This window comes from Sphaerodactylus townsendi, linkage group LG03 (assembly GCF_021028975.2).
Source record: "Sphaerodactylus townsendi isolate TG3544 linkage group LG03, MPM_Stown_v2.3, whole genome shotgun sequence".
Lineage (NCBI taxonomy): Eukaryota > Metazoa > Chordata > Lepidosauria > Squamata > Sphaerodactylidae > Sphaerodactylus > Sphaerodactylus townsendi.
The window spans coordinates 9,019,038-9,039,795 of record NC_059427.1 but is presented as its reverse complement, the minus strand read 5'-3'; the positions used below and the strand labels follow the sequence as shown (position 1 = coordinate 9,039,795).

The 20,758-nt window shown below is 44.8% G+C and overlaps 1 protein-coding gene across 3 annotated transcripts in view; it reads right to left on the bottom strand.

Annotated features, from left to right (window-relative positions):
* Positions 1–9,923: 9,923 nt before the first annotated feature.
* Positions 9,924–20,758, bottom strand: part of LOC125428549 (zinc finger protein 420-like) — a 34,790-nt gene continuing 23,955 nt past the window's right edge. Inside the window, exons 1-5 of one of the 3 annotated variants that reach the window (XM_048488846.1) lie at positions 20,471–20,703; positions 19,028–19,157; positions 18,652–18,800; positions 16,435–16,564; positions 9,924–12,625 (exon numbers count right to left, since the gene is read on the bottom strand). In XM_048488846.1, the coding sequence (XP_048344803.1) occupies positions 10,545–12,625; positions 16,435–16,564; positions 18,652–18,800; positions 19,028–19,157; positions 20,471–20,650 (2,670 nt within the window). In that variant the 5' untranslated portion in view covers positions 20,651–20,703 and the 3' untranslated portion in view covers positions 9,924–10,544. Of the gene's footprint in view, positions 12,626–16,434; positions 16,565–18,651; positions 18,801–19,027; positions 19,158–20,470; positions 20,704–20,758 lie in introns of those variants that run through there. The other 2 variants (XM_048488847.1, XM_048488845.1) reach the window with 2 other exon arrangements.

The window sequence follows — 20,758 nt, the reverse complement described above, 5'->3', positions numbered from 1 at the left end:
ACCACACAGGGACCAATAGCTTAGGAAAGCTCTTAAACCCCTTGATTTTTGTAAAGGAGTGGCTATTTTTCACCGTCCCTTTCTCTGCTGCCTTTCTCTCAATTGGCAACACAAAGCAGCTTGTGTTGTTCTCCTACCCTCCATTTTATCCTCACAACAACCTCATGAGGCAGATGTGTTGGAGAGTGTGAGATTGGGCCACGGTCAGACAGCAACCTTCTGTGGTAGGCTGGGAATTTACACCCCCATCTCCTTATTATGGTGGGAACGTTCTGGAAGACTGTTTTTTATAGATCTCCTGAAGAAGCAGCTATTTCTGAACAGAACACAACAAATACCACCTCCCCACTGCAAAACTCACCGTTCTCTGTTTTCACTGTGTATTGGTACCCCTTTTTTCACCCTACAAATAGCTCTATCACTCAGGAGCGAGTCGGCAGTTTTATGACCCCTTGCTTCGTTTCCTGATATGCCAGCCACAGGCAACCATAGCTTCTAAAGCCAAAATCCGGGGTGGGTGGGGTTTGGGGGTGACTGCATTGGTCTGGATGTTTCAATGTATTTCATGTTTGGCACTACAACTCCCGCTATCACCCTTAAGCTGGTGGTAAGTGTTGAGGCTCTCACTCTTTCTGATTGGGTTAGTTCGGATTCGTCTGTTTTTTTTCACCTCCTTTGCCTAAACACCATTTCTATAGCTGTGGCTAAAGGATTAAATTTAAAAAATGATAACATTAGATATTCTGTGAAGCCTTATGAAAGAGGCAAGATGTTTACGACATGCACGTTCTAGTAAAGGGTACTTACATGTAGGGTGCAAATGCAGAGGGCAGTCTGGATTGTGGACAAAATCTGTTATTGTAGGGATGATTCACAGGCTGTTCTCCCTCTGATACTTCCTAACAGCACATTCTGTACAGAAACAAATATGTAGGACACCTGGAAACATAGGATGTGTCTATTTAATTGACTTAATAATAATTATTATTATTGTTGTTAACATTAAGAGGCAGCAGCATGGCATCGTTGACTCTAGTCTGGAGAAGCAGTTTTATTCCTCCACATGATAGCTGATTTAACGTGCTGGGTCACATTTCTCTCCAAGCTCTCTCAGTCAGAGGCGTAGCTCCGAGGGATAGGGGTGCGACGCACCGGGGACGCACCCCTGTGGGGGTGGGTTGAGGGCGTTCCGGGGGCGTTCCAGGGTGGGATGGGGGCAGACGTTGGCATGGCAGGGGCGGAGAATGCACCAGTGCACGGAGCGCTTCCCTCCCTTGCTACGCCTCTGCTGTCAGCCCAGGCAGAGACAGGCAGTGGCAAAATACCTCTGAAGTCTCTTGCCTAGGAAACCCAGTGGGGGTCACCATAAGTCAGCTGTGACTTGATGGCACTTTCCACCACATTTTTATCATCCTCATCATTTGTAGCCCAGCTTTCTGGCTGAGACTCAGGGCAGATTACATACTATGAAAAATAATTCAATCACAATTTATTGCAATTGTATATGCCTTATAAAGTTCTCCAATAAATAAAACCATGCACTGGGGCTAGGATTGAAGGTTATAAAGGCAGCAGACATTGTGTCACAACAAAAGGGGGCTGATACACACAAAAATTATTTATTACAATTTATTGCAATTGTATCATGCCTTATAAAGCAGTCTCCTGAACTGATACTGTAGTCTTGATCCCTTTCCAGGGGTAGGGAACCTGCGGCTCTCCAGATGTTCAGAAACTACAATTCCCATCAGCCCCTACCAGCATGGCCAATTGGCCATGCTGACAGAGGCTGATGGGAATTGTAGTTCCTGAACATCTGGAGAGCCGCAGGTTCCCTACCCCTGCTTTATACAAACACCCTGGTGTTCCTGGAGATATGGCAGTCCAGGTCCATTAAGGTGATTTTGAAGGTGATAACCAAAACCTTAAATTTAATGCGATAACTGATTGGTAACCAGTAGGGCATCTGCCCCCCTCCCCCATACCTGGAGAAATTTGTTTGATTTGCTTAGAGAAAATTATCCTAAGATCACTTTGGTGGTAGCACAATTTGTTCCAGTCCTTTTATTCCTTGCATCAAAAAGATCATGAATTGAATTTTCTGCTGCTCAAGATGTATAATTTGATTAGCTTCTAGGGGAATGAAAGGAAAGCGGAGAATCTGCAGCATGGGAATAATGTGCAAATCTCACTCCGATCACAGAGTAGCCAGGCTGAGGCGTTCTGGAGTTTCTGCATTGTGTTTAAGGGTAATAGATATGTGGAGGAAAGCAGAATCAGTCTTTTCTATGGATTCCTTCCCCAGTTAAACAAACAAACAGTGTGGTGTAGTGGTTAGGAGCGGTGGACTCTAATCTAGAGAACCCGGTTTGATATCCCGCTCTTCCACATGAAGCCTGTTCATAGAATCATAGAATTATAGAGTTGGAAGAGACTCCAAGGGCTATCAAGTCCAACCCCCTGCAATACAGGAACACATAATTAAAGCACTCCTGACAGATGGCCATCCAGTCTCTGTTTAAAAACCTGCAAAGACAGAGACTTCACCAGTGGAGTAGCGCCAAGGAGGCACGGGGTGCACGTGACACACTGGGCGCTCACCCCTGTGTGAGCATGGCAAGGATGTTCCATGGGCGTGGCGTGGTGGGGGTGGATCGGGGCATGGCAGGGGCGCAGGGCACACGTATGCCCCTAGCACAGTCCCCCCTCGTTCCGCCTCTGGATTCCACCACACAGATTACCTTGGGCCAGTCACAATTCTCTTAGGACTCTCTCAGTCCCACCTACCTGTCAAGCCATGCTTTGTAGGGGGTTGGGAGTTTTAGTAGACTGTGGTATGCTTAGCAAATGCTTCTGTGTTTCGCTTTCCCATGTGCCTTATCAACAACTATGATAGTGTGTGAATCCTGGCCTGTTTCTCTTCTCACAGTGCAGGGGGGAGTGCTCTATACTTTATTATCTCTAGGAGTTGGGTTTTGCCTCAGAACACTCTTTGCTACTTCATGCTTCACTTTGATTCCAGCAATAAAGAAACCTTTGAACTTTCTACAAGTGTTTCATTGTCTGGTCAAGGGAGTCTTGACACTATTCCACAAGGTATCTTTTATGGGGAGAGAAAGGGAAGGAGTTTGTAGGCTGCTTTGGGGCTCCTTGTGTTTGAACAAAGTGGTCATTGCCCACTCATCTATAACCCTGGTGTCTAACCCTGGTGATGGACATTGACCTACATCTTCAAATGCACCATCTGAGACTGTTGAGTAATATCATACAACTGCAGACGTCAAATCAACCACCAGGACAACAGTCTGCTGTTCCCATCATTATCCTGAAATCCTAGACCAATTTTCACCCTCCTAGCTTCATTTTCGGATGAGTTATGAATTTCATAGACCAACTACTTTTCTACCGCAAATAGCATCAAGGGATGCTGGTCATGATGTTCTGAAGGTCTTCCTATTTCACACTGCAACTCCCAGTATTATGCTTTAGGTAGAGGCTGATTTTGAAGCAGCTACCTGTAATTTCAAACGGAGTTAAAACCATACCTTCTAAAGCAAAATAGGTGGGTGGGTGGGTGGGTGGATTGCACATGCAAGGATTTTCTGATACCTTTTAGGTTAGGCACTGCAATTTTCACAATCGTCACGAAGCTAGAGACCAATTTTGAGAGTCCTAGCTGTAACTACAGAAGAGTTAGGGCTACCACAGTTAATGGCTGTTCCCATTCCAAATATCATGGACCAGGATGTTCTTGACATCCTGAGTTTTATGCACAGCCATTTCTATCACCATCTTGAAGCTACAGGCTAGTTTTCAGACTCCTAATTTCATGTCTGGCCACAAACAGAGAGACAATGGATACTTTTATTATTATAAAATATAACATAATATGACGTATTATTATTATTATTTTGATTGATTCCACAGCTGCCAGTTCTTTAGCTGGTTGTTGGCCTTTAATTACAATTCAAATCTCACCCAGAGGCCTAGGAAGTTGTAATGGATCGGCGCAGTATTCGTACGGATCCCAGCAGGGCTGTCTTCTGAATCTGACAGATGTTAATTTTGTTGATGCTTCAAGTGCTTATTATTATTGTTATTATTATTATAACTATAATGTTCGGTATCCCCCCTTTAACAGCTGGGGCCCTGCTGTCCCCGCCGGAGGAGTTTTAGCTGTTAGACGCCATCTGTTGTTTTTGAAATAGTATATTATGATTTGAGCGCTGTATTTTAATGTGGACCAGTACTAAATGTACGGTGTTTGTCTGTTTATTTACCTGTTTGTTTTGTTTGCTTGTTGTGAATCGCCCTGAGCCCTTCGGGGGAGGGCGGTATATAAGTTTAATAATAAATAAATACAAATAAAAAATAAATTATTATTATTAATCCTGAGTATTCCTTGGAGGCACGTTACTCACTCTTTGGATTCCTTTGATGCTTTGCCCAAATGGAAATCACATGAACTGCTGGCAGAACTAACCCCACTGACTTCTGGTTCTCAGTCCTTCCTGCATAAAATGGTATAAAAGCACTAACCAGACAGGACTCATTCAGCAGCTTCTGCCTTCATCTCTTGACTTCCATATTTCAGAAGGCTAGGTAAGTCCAGCTTAAGGCCACCATTTTTATCCAGTGCTGTGTGTTCTTTCTCATTGTATTTGCTCTCCCTTTTTGTCTTTTGTCTTCCTGAGTATTGGTGTGTGTTCTTTCTCGTTGTATTTGCTCTTCCTTTTTGTCTTTTGTCTTCCTGAGTATTGGTCTTCCTGGGATACCGAACATTATAGTTATATCCAAGGGCATTGCCCATATCCTCATCTGGCTACCCAGCATTGTGGGCATAATGCTAATGCTGGTGGTCCCTTAAAATGCTGGTGGTCCCTCAAAAATATCCAGCTGTCCCTGACCAGGGCCAAGGCCAGGGCCATTTCAGCCCTAGCTACCGTGGTGAGATTCAAATAGTTTAACAACTGTTTGTTTAAAAGCACCATTTTAACAACCGGTTCTGCTGAAGTGGTGCGAACTTGCTGAATCCCACCACTGCCTAGCTCCAGCCTGGCAGAACACTGTTGAATGGGACCCCTAGGCCCTGCAGCACCTATCACAGTTCTACAGGGCTGTGAGCCAATGTTGTTCTTCCAGGCCTAGAGTTGATGACAGAAATGGTATTTCCAACATAGCTGGCCTCCCTTTTCCCATCTCCTCCTTCCCTTTCCCTCTTCCTTTCCCCTACCCCTCTCTTTTCCCTTTCCTTTCCCCCTTTTCCTTTCCTTCTTTTCCTTCTAATTCATTTCACAGTTGGTTATGGATTGGTTTTTATGGCACCTTTTACAGTGAATTGATTGCAAATTTTAAATGTTTCGTCTACTGCTGTATGCCACCCTGAGGCTGCTACAGGAAGGGTGGTCTCGAAATCAAATTATAAAATCCAAGGCAAGGAAACACCCGAGAATTGGGGAAATAGGGTGGTTGGGAAAATCCACCCTGATGGTTTCCTGTGTTAGTAATGCCCTCCCCCTGAGACTTCAGAGCATGACCAGCTTCCTTGAATTGCTGGGCTGAGGCATTCTGTATCAATTGGAGTTTTTGAGTTGTTTTCAAGGGTAACAATTGAAGGGCAACAGGTATAATCCTGTCAAACAGAGTAACGAGCAGAAATGTGAATTGTGTGGCATGTTAAATAAGAATAGTTATCTTTCAAAAGATCAGCAGTTTTACCTCAGAAGTACATAAACATAAAGAGAACTTCACTTTAACTGAGAGAGAAAAATAACAAAGTATCACATATACATTGCTTCATGCAGGGCTCATAGTTTGTTACAATTTGGCTGTGATAGTAAGCTTATACAGTATCTTAGTCAGAGGCAATTTTGCATAGCATTGGTTAGCAGTACACAGAGAATATCTTTTCTCTCAGTCAGTCAATCAGTCAGTCAGTCAGTGAGCAGAAGAACACTACCAACTGTTTTAACTGTCACCTTTAGAATGTTCACGCAGATTCCCAGAATTCCCTGCTGCGCCTGCTTGTGCTGCTGCTGCAGGCAAACAAGGCTGAAAATTCCAACAACAATAGGTGGCAGACAAAAATGTCAGTCTTTCTAATGGTTCATTCCACAGAATCGTACAAAAAACCCTCTCTCTTCCTTAAATTCTCATTGCAGACTCTTCACCACCTTTCTAAGATGTCTCAACCAACTCCACCTGCACTTTCAATCGACCTAGTAATCTCAATGGGAAATCCAAAATCAAAACCATGCAAACCTGCAGCAACATCTGCCTTGGCAGAAGTTCCAAGTCCACCCACAGAAACACCTGCCTTGGCGGAAGTTCCAAGTCCACCCACAGAAACACCTGCCTTGGATGCAGATCCTGCCACCCAGCAGTGACCTGTGACAAGCTCTTTGGTTCTGCTTCCAGAGAGGTTTCCTGAGGGCGTTTGCCTTAACTCAGCAGTTGGGAAGATGGAGCCACCAAAGAATAATCTGGATGGCCAAACTGATGATCTCATGTTCCTGCGTGTCAGAGCTGTTGACCGATATGACAGGATACGGAATATTTGGTCATCTGTAGCAGTCTGCATATCTGCTTTTCTCAGCTGTCTTTTTCTTAAGCTTTCCTTAACATCTCTAAACCATGGACCTTCTTTTCCCTGTCATTTGTTTAACCGGAACCCTCTATGACCCTGAATCTAGGGCTCATTCCGCACACGCAGAATAACGCACTTTCAAACTGCTTTCAGTGCTCTTTGAAGCTGTGCGGAATGGCAAAATCCACTTGCAAACAGTTGTGAAAGTGGTTTGAAAACGCATTATTTTGCGTGTGCGGAAGGGGCCAAAGACCTCTAAAGGAGAGAGAGGCTTCTCCCGATCTTCTTTCTTTTCTTCTTTACACATTTTAACTTTGCTTCAGTGCTAAATGCATTATTTTATTCATTGACTCTTTTCTTCTCTTGGAGACTGAGCAGAATACAACTTTCCACCCCTGTAATTATATATCTCCATTAAAACCAACTTTGCTTGCATCATAATATTGATCATGCTTTGGATTTTCTTTTATTCTTGTTCATTGGAACTAGTAATGACAGTGACCGTCAAAATCGATAGTCTATATACCCTAGAGACTGAATTCTAGCCATAATTCCACTTGGGGGTTGCTGTTCTTTTAAGAGGAACAATGCAGCACTCGCCAGAAAAATTTGAAACGAAAAGAGTACAGAATTGATAGGTCCAGAGTTCTGTAGTGAGGGAGGGGGCTCCTTCTAGTCTAGTGGGAAAAGTGTTGGGGAGGGCAGAAAACACATAAGGATACTTTTTTTTGTATTTTACTATAGGTGTGCCCTTTTGCTCTGCTTGCAGTTTTTAATACTAGTTTGAATAGTAAATGAGCAACTGTACTTTGGCTTGCCATTTTCCCGGTAGGGCCTGGAGAATTCCCTTAATTACAACTGATGTCCATAGTGCAGTGATGGCGAACCTTTTCGAGACCGAATGCCCAAATTGCAACGCAAAACCCACTTATTTATCGCAAAGTGCCAACATGGTAATTTAACCTAATACTGAGGTTTTGGTTTAGAAAAAACGGTTGGCTCCAAGGCATGCATTACTCAGGAGTAAGCTTGGTGGTAGTCGGTGGCTTTGCTTTGAAGCAACCATGCAACTCTTCCAACGGGTGAATCACGACCCTAGGAGGGTTTACTCAGAAGCAAGCCCCATTGCCAGCAACCAAGCTTACTTCCAGGTAAAGGATTGCGCTTTAGTTTAACAGTGCTTTAACAGGGTTACCTACACTGCTTCCTCAAAACTAGGTCTTAGGTTTAATGCTAATAATCGAGCCCAGCAGCCCAGGCCAGCCTAGATGTGTGGAGGGGGCACTCTGTTTGCGCGTGCCCACAGAGAGGGCTCTGAGTGCCACCTCTGGCACCCGTGCCACAGGTTCGCCACCACTGCCATAGTGCATAGGTAAAACTCCTGGTGACAATGGCCAGTCTGGAGGGTATACTCTACTGCATTAATTTCTACTGAGGTCCCCTTGCTCTCCCAAACATCACTCGTCCTAGACAACACTCCCTGTCCACTGGAATTTCCCAACACAAGTTCAACAACCCCTGCATTTGCCTCTGGACATATATGTTGCAACTAATATCAGATAAAGCAACAGTCTCAGTTATAATTGTTTCCTGAGAAACTGTATGTTTGTGCAGGGAGTGGCAGACAGTCAGGGATGTATTCTGGGGGAGGGGTGGGAGGGGGCATTTTCCCCAGGCACCATTTGCTTTGGTCACATGGGGGAACATTTTGACCATCCTTTCCCACCCCCAGCCAGGAAGACAGCCAGAATACAGCCTTGGGCGGGCAAGCTGGTGCGAGAAAGGGTGACACACGTGGGCGACAGAGTAGCCGGGCAGTTAACCACAGGGCCTCCCTCCCTGCAGCTGTGCCCAGCCCCCACCTGAAAACTCACACAGCAGCAGAAGTCATAACTGTGCGATCTGCTGGCTTGCCTGGCTCCTCCCCCCTCACCATTCATACTGAGAGGGGGAGCAAGAAAGGAAGAGAGCTGAAGGGGGTGGGGACAAAGCACACGTGACCCAGCCAATCCTGCGCCCTCTTGTCCTTCCTGTGAGGCTTTACAAGTTTGAATTAGCAGAGGTGGGTTCATTCTACTAATCTGCTCCAGTACTTTATCCAGAGGTGGGATCCAGCAGGTTCTCACAGGTTCCCGAGAGTATTATTTGTGTGTGACGAGAGGGGGTTACTAGTTGGTGATTTTGCCACATGATTTTTGCCTTAGTTATGCCCCTCCTCTCAGCAGTAGCGCGCAGAACTTGAAGCAGTCTAGCAGGAGGTGCACCAGCGTGCGTGGCAGTCTGCGCCTGCGTGCATTCATTTCCTGATCAAGGACCGGCGCAGCGGCTGCGTCCTTACCACAGCCCCGCCCAGGGATGCCCCGCCCCCTGAATGCCCGCCCACGCCCCTGAATGCTCCGCCCAGCCCCATTGGCGCTACGCCACAGTTTGAATCCCACCACGTTACTAAAAATTTTGGATCCCACCACTGACTTTATCTGCTGTGGCTACATGGCTCTAAAGCTGTATCAGCAGTACCGGGGCCATGGTTGTGATTGACTCAGCTGTCTGCCCACTTCTGGGCACTCCCAGCGTAGCTCATCATGCTAAATACCAAAACTATTAGATTAATAATACTTAAAGTTGATGTCTGCCTCTAGTCTTTCCCTGGAAAGGCAGGATTCCCCTTTGTCATGGGAGCTTGTCCTAAGCGTTGTCCTAAGCGTTGACAGTCTGCCCCTTTAGGAACCGATCAGCCCTTTCAGAATAGTTTTCTTGAAAAAGTAGTGTGTGAGCAATTTTATTTAAAAATATAACTGTTTCCCCAACTTTTAACTTGAACAAATAAGTAGTAAAATGGGCTTCTTGTTCTCAGATCCAAGGCACTACCCAGAAAGCAGAAGATTGTCACTTTCTTTCCCCACACTTTTCCTTATCAGAAAATAAGTGAGGCACCAGAGGCTTTTTAACAGTTTAAAAAGTTGAACTAGAATAATTTATTTAAAATTAGAAAGGGGTTTAGCAAAGTAATAACTATAAAACAGGCAAATTTATAAACAAGCAGTGTTTACATCAAGATGTTGCTGATTTAGTTAACAGCTGTTTTCTGTTATAGTCCAGTCTCTCAAGCACTGGCAAGATACTACAAGTATCTTACATTAACTCAGTACTTTCCAAAAGATGTCAGTTTTCTTTATATTATCCTTTAATTACACTTAGGCCCCTTCCGCACACGCAAAATAATGCGTTTTCAAACCACTTTCACAACTGTTTGCAAGTGGATTTTGCTATTCTGCACAGCTTCAAAGAGCACTGAAAGCAGTTTGAAAGTGCATTATTCTGCATGTGCGGAATGAGCCTTTGAAAATATTTATGCTGTAGTTCTCAGAGCTTCTTTCTCACCCTATCTTGTGAGATATTTGTTTTTACCCTCAGATAAAAAGGTCCAGTAGACTTTACTAGTCACACAAACAGGGAAATCTTTAACCAGATCTATCCCTCGAGTCTACACACTCTGAATCTGACCAGGATTTTCCCTCCTGATCCTTCTCAGAAGAAATACTCCCAGTCTCTGCAGCAGATACTAACTGAAACAGAAGTCCCCTAGCTTATTCCCTTCGGTGTATATTCCCCAGAGAATATCAGTAACAAGTATGTTCTCAGTGTTAGACTATTATTCAGGAGACTTAGATCAGATCAACCTTGTCTGTCTGATTTTTCCCCTGACACACAAAGAGAAAAGCTTTCAACAAGAGGACAGAGCAGCTCTACATTTGCCTCTCATGGTTTCTCTCCACCAACTGACTTTCTGTTCCAACAGCACTAACTGAAGAACAGGTACTCCGCCTGCCAGCCAATGAGAGGCTGCTGTGGTAAACACATTTTCTTCAGAAGCCTTTGCTCTGGTTCCAACTCAGCAAAGTCCTGGAATCCATCAGATGGCTATTCTGAGAGAATCTCTTTCCACACTCTTAAGAATTTATACAGCTTTTCCCATGTGAAATCTTTGATGTGCATTTAGTTGGCTCTTCCAAGAGAAGCTCTTTCCACACTCCAAGCACTTATATGGCTTCTCCCCTGTGTGATCCACTTGATGTGCAATCAATTGGCTCTTCCAAGAGAAGCTTTTTCCACAAACCAAGCATTTATATGTCTTCTCCCCAGTGTGATCCCTTTGATGTATAGTTAGGTTGCCATTTTGAGAAAAACTCTTTCCACATTTCAAGCATTTATATGGCTTCTCTCCTGTGTGAACTCTTTGATGTGCATTTAGTTGGCTCTTCCAAGAGAAGCTCTTTTCACACTCCAAACATTTATACGGCTTCTCCCCTGTGTGATCCCTTTGATGTATAGTTAGGCTGCCATTTTGGGAGAAGCTCTTTCCACACTTCAAGCATTTATATGGCTTCTCCCCTGTGTGAACCCTGTTATGTGCAATTAGTTGTTTATTCCAAGAGAAGCTTGCTCCACACGCCAAACATTTATATGGCTTCTCACCTGTGTGAACCCTTTGATGTAGAGTTAGGTACCTATTCCTTGTAAAGCTCTTTCCACACTCAAAGCATTTATGTGGTTTTTCTCCTGTGTGACTCATCTGATGTTCAGTTATACTGCTCTTCCTAAAGAAGCCCTTTCCACACACCAAGCATTTATATGGCTTCTCCTCTACGTGAACCTGTTGATGTACAGTTAGGCTTCTATGCCAAGAGAAGCTCTTTCCACACTCCAAGCATTTATATGGCTTCCTCCCTGTGTGAACCTTTTGATGTAAAGTTAGATAACTATTTGAATAGAAGCTCTTTCCACACTCCATGCATTTATATGGCTTCTCCCCAGTGTGAAGCTTCTGATGTTCAGCTAGGGTGCTATGCCAAGAAAAGCTTTTTCCACACTCCGAACATCTATATGGCTTCTCTCCTGTGTGAACCTTTTTATGTGCAGTTAAATAACTATTCTGAGAGAAGCTCTTACCACACTGCAAGCATTTATACGGCTTCTCCCCTGAGTGAACCCTTTGATGTTTAGTTAGGTTACAGTTGTAAGAGAAACTCTTTCCACACTCCAAGCATTTATACAGCTTCTCCCCTGTGTGAACCCTTTGATGTACATTTAGTTGGCTCTTCCAAGAGAAGCTCTTCCCACACTCTGAGCATTTATATGGTTTTGACTCTGTGTGAACTTTTTGATGTACAGTTAGATAACTATTCTGAGAAAAGCTCTTTCCACACTGCAAACATTTATACAGCTTCTCCCCTGTGTGATCCCTTTGATGTGCATTTAGTTGGCTCTTCCAAGAGAAGCTCTTTCTACACTCCAAGCATTTATATGGCTTCTCCCCTGTGTGAACCTTTTGATGTGCAGTTAGATAACTATTCTGAGAGAAGCTCTTTCCGCACTGCAAGCATTTATATGGTTTCTCCCCTATGTGAACCCTTTGATGTCTAGTTAGGTTGCAATTGTAAGAAAAGTTCTTTCCACACTCCAAGCATTTATATGGCTTCTTCCCTGTGTGAACCTTTTGATGTGCAGTTAGATATCTATTTTGAGAAAAGCTTTTCCCGCATTGCAGGCATTTATACGGCTTCTCTCCTGTGTGAACTCTTTCATGTCTAGTTAGCTTGCTATTGTAAGAGAAACTCTTTCCACACTCTAAACATTTATATGGCTTCTCCCCTCTGTGAACCTTTTGATGTCTAGGTAGCTCACTATTACACTGGAAGCTCTTTCCCCGCTTGGTGCCTTTAAAAGTTTTCCAGTATGTTCTAATACTCTGATATTTTTTACTACTGGGTTTCCAGTTTAATCCTTTTGCATGCAGGAGATGATTATGCCTTCTTTTTATCATCTGTGTTTTTTCTTGGGCTGGGACTTCAGGCATCTTCCTGCTTTGATGGGCAATGAGTTCCTTCCTCTGCTTTTGTTTTGCTTCCCTCTTCCTTCTCTGCGGTTTCCTTGGCTCCAATTGATTTCTAGATTTTGCTTCCACACAAAGACCTTCATCTCTTTCCACAACCCTTGTTCCTTGTTCCTTCTTAGTCAACATTTCCCTCACATCTGCAACTGGAAAAGAGACAGAAATAAAAAATGAGAAGGAACAAATTAGCTTGTACAGTTGCCATTGAATGGCATTTTCTACAAAGAGAACTGGGGGCGGGGGAAAAAATTCAGCAAGCCAGGAATTCTTAGAAAGTGGGTCAGTTTGACCAGAGCAAGAGGAAGGGAATTCATTGTCTGTGTTGCCCAAAGTTGCTCAGTTCTGCTGCAGAGGAAGAACAAGTACTTGGCAAAATATTAAGGTTACAATAAGGTTACAAAGGCAGAGGAATGGGGAAAATATTTTTTTAAAATCCTGAATTCTATTGAAATTGTTTTGGTTTATAGAAAACAAAAAAAATTGAAAAGACTGAAATTTGGTCATTGGAGACATGGACAGACAAGATTGACAAATTTAAAAAATGCCCTGGGTTTGCAGAAAAATCTGACACACGCAAACAGAAAAAAATCACAGAAGTAGCTTCTGTAGTTTTAAACAAACAAATGATTTCAGTGGCTCTTGCTAGGCAACTACACAATATTGATGAGTTAAATCTTAGCCATTAAAAGGCCAGTGAGCATGCCTGCCCCCCCCCCCCCCGGCCTGCAGGGTTCAAGAGGAGCAGTCCTGGGGGGGAGGAGGAGGGGGGCTGGTAGCTTAATGCACCCTGCATGTGACACAGGGAAGTTGCGCCTAGCACTTAAGTCCCCTCTGGTCCTGCTCACAACTCCTTTGCCAGCATCCCTCTAGCTGTCTTTCAGTTTGCTTCATGTCGCCCAGAAACCTGGTCAAACAAGGAGACATGGGCCTCACAGAGCATGGAAGAGAAGGCCAAGGAAAGAGGGTCTCAGTCTGCCCATCCTTCCATACAACTAGAAGGGCCTCTCTAAAAAGCAATACTGCAAATGAAGCCAGCTATGAGGTTGACAAGTGGAGCAAATGGGTTAGAGAAGGCTAGGCACTTGAGAATTGGCCACCAGCTTCAGGGTAATGAAGGGGGTGTCAAAAAAGGAAGGAATGGCACAACCATGGCCAAGATTATCTTCTCAAGACCCCTGGACTGTATGTGATGGAAGCAAAAGTTTACTTCTGAGAAGGCAGGAGTTGGCACAGACAAGGAGAGTGGAAAATGTCATCTCCTGTACAAAATAAAGAAGTTTTGTCTACTCCCCTGTACATGAACACAGCAAGCTACAGAGCTAGCAAATGAAGCAGGTCAGACCAGTAGTAAATAAATAAATAGCTACTAGCAGTGGTGACTGAAGGGAATCTTCATACTCAGAGGCAGCAAACTCCTGAATACTGGTGATTGATGGTAGTATCAGGGAAAGCCTCGGCATCTACACTCTGTTGGCTTGAGATAAGGGACCCGGGGGTTAAGAGGAAAACCAATTTCAGTCCTGAGTCCAGAAGTCTCCAAGGTTACAGAACTATGGCACTATGTTCAACCACATTCCAATTAATTAAGCAGACTAAATAATAGAATCGTAGAGTTGGAAGAGACCACAAGGGCCATCAAGTCCAACCCCCAGCCATTCAGGAACACACAATCAAAGCACTCCCGACATATGTTCATCCAGCCTCTGTTTAAAAACTGCCAAAGAAGGAGACTCCACCATTCTCTGAGGCAGTGAATTCTACTGTCGAACAGCCCTGACAGTCAGAAAGTTCTTCCTAATGTTTAGGTAGAATCTCTTTTCCTGCACCTTGAATCCATTATTCCGTGTCCTAGTCTCTGAGGCAGCAGAAAACAAGCTTGCTCCCCTTTCGACATGACATCCCTTCAAATATTTAAACATGGCTATCATGTCCGCCATTAACCTTCACTTCTCCAGACTAAACATCCCCAGCTCCCTAAGTCTCTCTTTGTAGGGCATGGATTCCAAACCTTTTACCATTTTGGTTGCCCTCCTCTGGACACGTTCTAGCTTGTCAATATCTTCTTGAATTGTGCTGTCCAAAACTGAACATAGCACTCTAGGTGAGGTCTGATCAATGTAGAGTGGAGAATTACTTCCTTCCATCTAGACACTATACTCTTATTGATGCATCCCAGAATTGCATTGGCTTTCTTGGCTGCTATATCACACTGCTGACCCATGTTCAGTTTGTGATCTACTAAAACTCACAGATCTCTTTCACAGGTAGTGTTGTCAAGCCAGGTGTCACCCATTCTAAATCTGTGCATTTCATTTTTTTCTGCCTAAGTGTAGAATCTTACATTTATCTCTGTTGAAATTCATTGGCTCTCTAATCTCTCCAGATCATTTTGAATCCTGCCCCTGTCCTCAGTGATGTGGGGGTGTGTGTGGAGAAATGGCCCCTGGGCACCGCCCCCGCCCAGCCAAAATAATTGGAGTACCTTATATTCTAATAGTGAAGTCAGAAAACCATTAGATACTAAAATCCTGTGAGTGGAGCTGTGAATGGGCAAGATGGATCTTTCTACAAACCTAAAAAGGGCATATTACCAGAAAAATCTAAAATCTAAAAAAAAAACACCCTAGGGAAGTTTAAAAAGCTGAAAATGATAAAAGGAGTGCCTGCAGCTTTAAGTAATGGATTCCAGTAGGACACTGGAAACCCTAAGCTTGGCAACAACCTCTGACTGACTTAATACCATCCCCCTTTCATGACTCAATTAGGCCTCCCTGCTTGCTACTGTTAAACAGGAGCCTCCCTATGAAAGTCAGTGTGGTGTAGAAGTTAGAGCTTCAGAGCAGCATCCAGGAAACCCAGGTTTAAACCCCACCCCCCCCCCGAGCCCCGGCTGTGGAATCCCACTGGGTCACTATGGACCAGAACATACTTTCAGCCTAACTTACCTCACAGGGCTGTTGTGTGGATAAAAAAAAGGAGAGAAGGCTCAGGAAAGTTGTTATGGCCCCCACTGTGGAGAAGGACTGTATTTTTCTAAGACAGAGGCTACAGGTGGGAGGGAATGGAAAGCTTAAGACCAAGGGACAGAAAAAGGTAGATTGGATGCTGGTTGGGAAGAAGATGGGATTGCCATCTTTGGAGATTTCTGGAGGTTAGAGGAATGGAGCCTGGGGGGTGTGGGGCTTGAAGAGGACCTTCAGAAGGTATAATGCCGCTGACTCCACCCCTCCAAAGTACTTGCAAAGAACTAAAGGTTGTTAATCACCCTTTAATAGAGAAATTTTGCAGAACACTGCACCGGCACCCCCTTTAAAATGTTTACTGCAGGTCTTCCAATTGGATGCAGGAAGGAATCTCTCATTACAGGCCGGTTTCTTTTCCCCTGCATGTCATCTTCCTTTCTCCTCATCTGCTTAAATAGCAGAAGGTTCACCACTGGCTCCCATGTCCTCCCTAGCCAGGACTTTGACTGGAAGTTTCTGTCAGGTCCAGCAGATTCCACTCCAAGGAGTGGTGCTTCCAGAGAACCCCAGACAGGGCCTTTCTCAGTCCTCGAGCCAAAGATCCTCTTGTCTAACCCCCAGTCAATAGCAGTGGGTTGGACACAGGCAAAACAAGAACTCTGTCTCTGAGCAAAGGCCCCTCTGCTCTTGTCTCAGGAAGAAGGCCCTTTCTTCTCCCTCGGGAACAAAAGTGAAGGCTTGTGGGAAAACCACTCCAGATCAAAATGGAAAGGCTGAAGAAGAAAACGGGCTGCAACCAGTTCCTCCATCTCTCCTAATCACAGTCCTCTCCATCAACAAATTGCTCTTTACAATATAAAAGAATTTAATGCCTCCTTCTTCAGACACTGCAAGAGCTCTACTGTGCAAGATTTGTTCTTTCCTCTGCAGCAAATGAAAGTGTGCCAAAGGAAGATGCCACCTCCTCATGATAAAAGGGAAAAGGCCCTTACCAAGAGAGGCCACAGTCTCATAATTTGCCTCTGTAACTTCCCAGTAGAGTTTCCTTTGCCGTGGATCCAGCAGAGCCCATTCCTCTGCTGTGAAGGACATGACTACCTCCTCAAAGGATGGTGGGGATCCCTGAAAGAGGAAAATATTGCCCAGTTGATCATCTATTCCTGAGCATTCAAAAAGGATAAGAAGAACATAAGAACATAAGAACAAGCCAGCTGGATCAGACCAAAGTCCATCTAGTCCAGCACTCTGCTACTCGCAGTGGCCCACCAGGTGCCTTTGGGAGCTGACATGTAGGATGTGAACACAATGGCCTTCTGCAGCTGTTGCTCCCGATCACCTGGTCTGTTAAGGCATTTGCAATCTCAGATCAAAGAGGATCAAGATTGGTAGCCATAAATCAACTTCTCCTCCATAAATCTGTCCAAGCCCCTTTTAAAGCTATCCAGGTTAGTGGCCATCACCACCTCCTGTGGCAGCATATTCCAAACACCAATCACACGTTGCGTGAAGAAGTGTTTCCTTTTATTAGTCCTAATTCTTCCCCCCAGCATTTTCAATGAATGTCCCCTGGTTCTAGTATTGTGAGAAAGAGAGAAAAATGTCTCTCTGTCAACATTTTCTACCCCATGCATAATTTTGTAGACTTCATATCATGTATCCCCTCAGTCAGCCTCCTCTCCAAACTAAAGAGTCCCAAACGCTGCAGCCTCTCCTCATAGGGAAGGGTGCTCCAGTCCCTCAATCATCCTTTTAAAGGTTGCCCTTCTCTCGCACTTTTTTCTATCTCCTCCAATATCCTTTTTTTGAGATGCGGGCGACCAGAACTGGACACAGTACTCCAAGTGCGGTCGCATCTCACTGCTTTATATATGTGGGCATGACAATCTTTGCAGTTTTATTATCCCAATTCCTTTTCTAATTATCCCCAGCATAGAGTTTGCCTTTTTTTCACAGCTGCCATGCATTGAGTTGACATTCCCATGGAACTATCAACTAAGACGCCTAAATCCCTTTCCTGGTCTGTGACTGGATAGCACTGACCCCTGTAGCGTGTATGTGAAGTTTGGATTTTTTTGCCCCTCTATGTGCATCACTCTTTACATTTAGCCACACATTGAACTGCATTGGCCATTTCTGAGCCCACTCATCTAATTTATCAAGGTCCGCTTGGAGCTCTTCGCAATCCTTTGTGGTTCTCACCACCCTACATAATTTGGTATCATCTGCAAACTTGGCCACCACGCTACCCACCCCTACTTCCAGTCATTTATGAATAGGTTAAAGAGCACTGGTCCCAAAACGGATCCTTGGGGGACACCACTCCCGACATCTCTCCATTGTGAGAACTTCCCATTTACACCCACTCTTTGTTTCCTGTTTCTCAACCAGTTTTTAATCCATAGGAGGACTTCCCCTCTTATTCCTTCATTGCTGAGTTTTCTCAACAGTCTCTGGTGAGGAACTTTGTCAAAAAAATCAAGCCGATGGGATCAAGAATCCCATCGGCTAGTCACTTGATTAAAAGAATGCAATACATCAAACCAATGACATGTCAAATTGCATTAGTTGTTTTAAACCTTGGACAGGTATAACGTATTGGAAGTCTAAAAAAATGGACTCAGAAAATTGCAAAGAACTGGGCTTCTGTTGGTCAAAATCACTGAAAACAAGAATATAAAAATAATACATGGAAATAGTATCTGTACAGAAGATGTCCACTTTAAACATTTCCGTGTACAGAGGTGTTCTGTGTTATTTGCATTGCATTTGAAGCTGATGTGGTGAAGGTAAACTATTGCATCATCTCGGCAGCTTCAGGGTGACTGTGAGAGCTGCAATATTAGAAAGAAGGGAATTGAAACAATCTGGCATGGGATGGGTTGCTTCTAGAACATCTGCCTGCTAGTTTGCAATGGAAGGTCGACTCCTAGAAGCCAGGAAGGCTGATGCAGCACAGACAGGAAGAAATAAAACAAGATCTTTTGGAGGGGGAATCACAGTAGTGGGTTGTCTTGTTGTTCAGAACAAAATGAACCCAGGCTGGTGGCACAGAACACAGTCAAGCGTGTGGGAACACAAGCGCTTCCCACTCTCTTGCCTCCAGCCAACACTTTCCTGCCTCTCCAGCTCTTTATCTCTCTTCCATTTGTACGTCTATTGTTCCCCTCCCCTATCTTTGCACAAGATCTGCTTTTGGATCAAAAACTCACCTTTTCTGCAGACATGCAAAAGTCCCTGATGAACTCCAAGATCCCCAAATGTCCTTCTCTCTCTCCAACAGAAATCGCCCAGTCAACACCTAGGAAAGACAGGGTGGACCACTCTGGTGCTCCCAAGCTCTTCTGGGAATTGTGGGTCCCTGCAACAAAGAGAGCCAGGCAAAATAACAAAGCCAAAGTATTTGAGAAGGGTTTCTTCGTTCTGGTGCTGTGCAGGGCAGCTTCCTATGACGGCCCACTGAATAAGACATCAGATGTAGAGATCCTGAACTTTCTTCACCTCTATTTTCATACTTGAGGAGTCAAAACTTTCAGTTACCTCCTCCCGTCACTTCCTTGTTCATGATAAAAGGGAAAAGATCCTTACCAAGAGAGGCCACGGTCTCGTAGTTTTCTTGCATCACCTCCCAGTAGAGTTTTCTTTGACCTTGGCCCAGCAGAGCCCATTCCTCCATCCTGAAGGACATGGCTACTTCCTCAAAAGACACCGGGGATGTCTGAAAGAGAAAAATATTGCCTGCCCTTAGCATTCATGAAAGAAGAAAAAAAATCCCATCATCTTTATTAAAAGAATGCAATACATCAAACCAGTGGTGGGATCCAAAAATTTTAGTAACAGGTTCCCATGGTGGTGGGATTCAAACTGTGGCGTAGCACCAATGGGGCTGGGCGGGGCATGACGGAGGTGTGGCCGGGCATTCCGGGGCATGGCATTCCTGGGCGGGGCTGTGGCAAGGACGCAGCCGCTGCGCCGGTCCTTGGGTGGGAAACAAATGCATGCAGGCACAGGCTGCCACGCACGCCGGTGCACCTCCTGCTAGACTGCTTCAAGTTCTGTGCACTACTGCTGAGAGGAGGGGTGTAACTAAGGCAAAAATTACATGGCAAAATCACCAATTAGTAACCCCCTCTCGGCACACAAATAATTAGTAACCTGCTCTCGGGAACCTGTGAGAACTTGCTGGATCCCACCTCTGCATTGAACCACTATCAGGAAAAAATCAATTTATTTCCTTCATTTTCTGACAGGTACGATGTATTGCAAGTCACCAAGCAATACAGACTGGAAAACCTGCACAGAGGTGGGCTTCCCCCCCTTGTGAAATTGCCTTAAAATAATGGATTTGACGTGAAATAAACGGTTGAAGAGAAAGATGAGCATAAACATATTGCATAAGAATTCCTAAATTCAGATCAGTGGCTGGATAAAGCAGGAGCAGGATTATTCCCATCCTTAGTAATATCAACAAACGCCGACTGGTTGCAGGAAAAACATTCAGGCGGGTGAAAGCCCACGCCCTCTGTGAGCAAAGATCTGGTCCATGAAGCAAGGCAGATCTCTCTTTCTCCCCCAAGTGCGGCCTCCGGACTAGGGTTGCCAGCTCTGGTTTGGGATATCCCTGGAGATTTTGACGAAGGGGCCTGGGAGGGCGGGGTTTGGGGAGGAACCTAAACCGGGTATAACCACCCCACAGAGGCTCATTCCGCACACGCAAAATAATGCACTTTCAAGCTGCTTTCACAACTGTTTTTGCCATTCCGCACAGCTTCAAAGAGCCCTGAAAGCAGCTTGAAAATGCATTATTCTGCGTGTGCGGAATGAGCCATTGTCTCTCGCTAAAGCAGCCGTTTTATCCAGGGGAGCTGCTCGGGATCGCTTGGAGATTAGCTGCAATCGCGGGAGATCTCCAGCTGCCACCTGGAAGTTGGCAAGCCTTCTGCAGACAGCTCTTTGTCTCTCGACCTTGCACTGCTTCCATTCGAGTGCATCCCCCTTCCCCAAGATGCCTTTTGGAAATCATAAGCTCACCTTTCCCGCAAACATGCAAGAGCCAAATCCTTCCTCCATCCAAGGAAAGCGACGAAGAGGCCAATTCCAGAGAAATTCCGTGTTTCCAAAAAAAAAAATCTTTCTCCTCCTATGGCTTTCGCGACCACCCTGGCGCTCGCAAGTCCTTCTGGGAATTGGAGTCCCCTGCAACAGCCGCATCCTATGTGACTAATGGAGAACTGAGGGGTTTGGGAGGGGACGTTCTTCACTGCTCTGTCGATTGTGGGGGCAGCTTCCTACGAGGGCTCCCCGCATGAGAGACCAGCT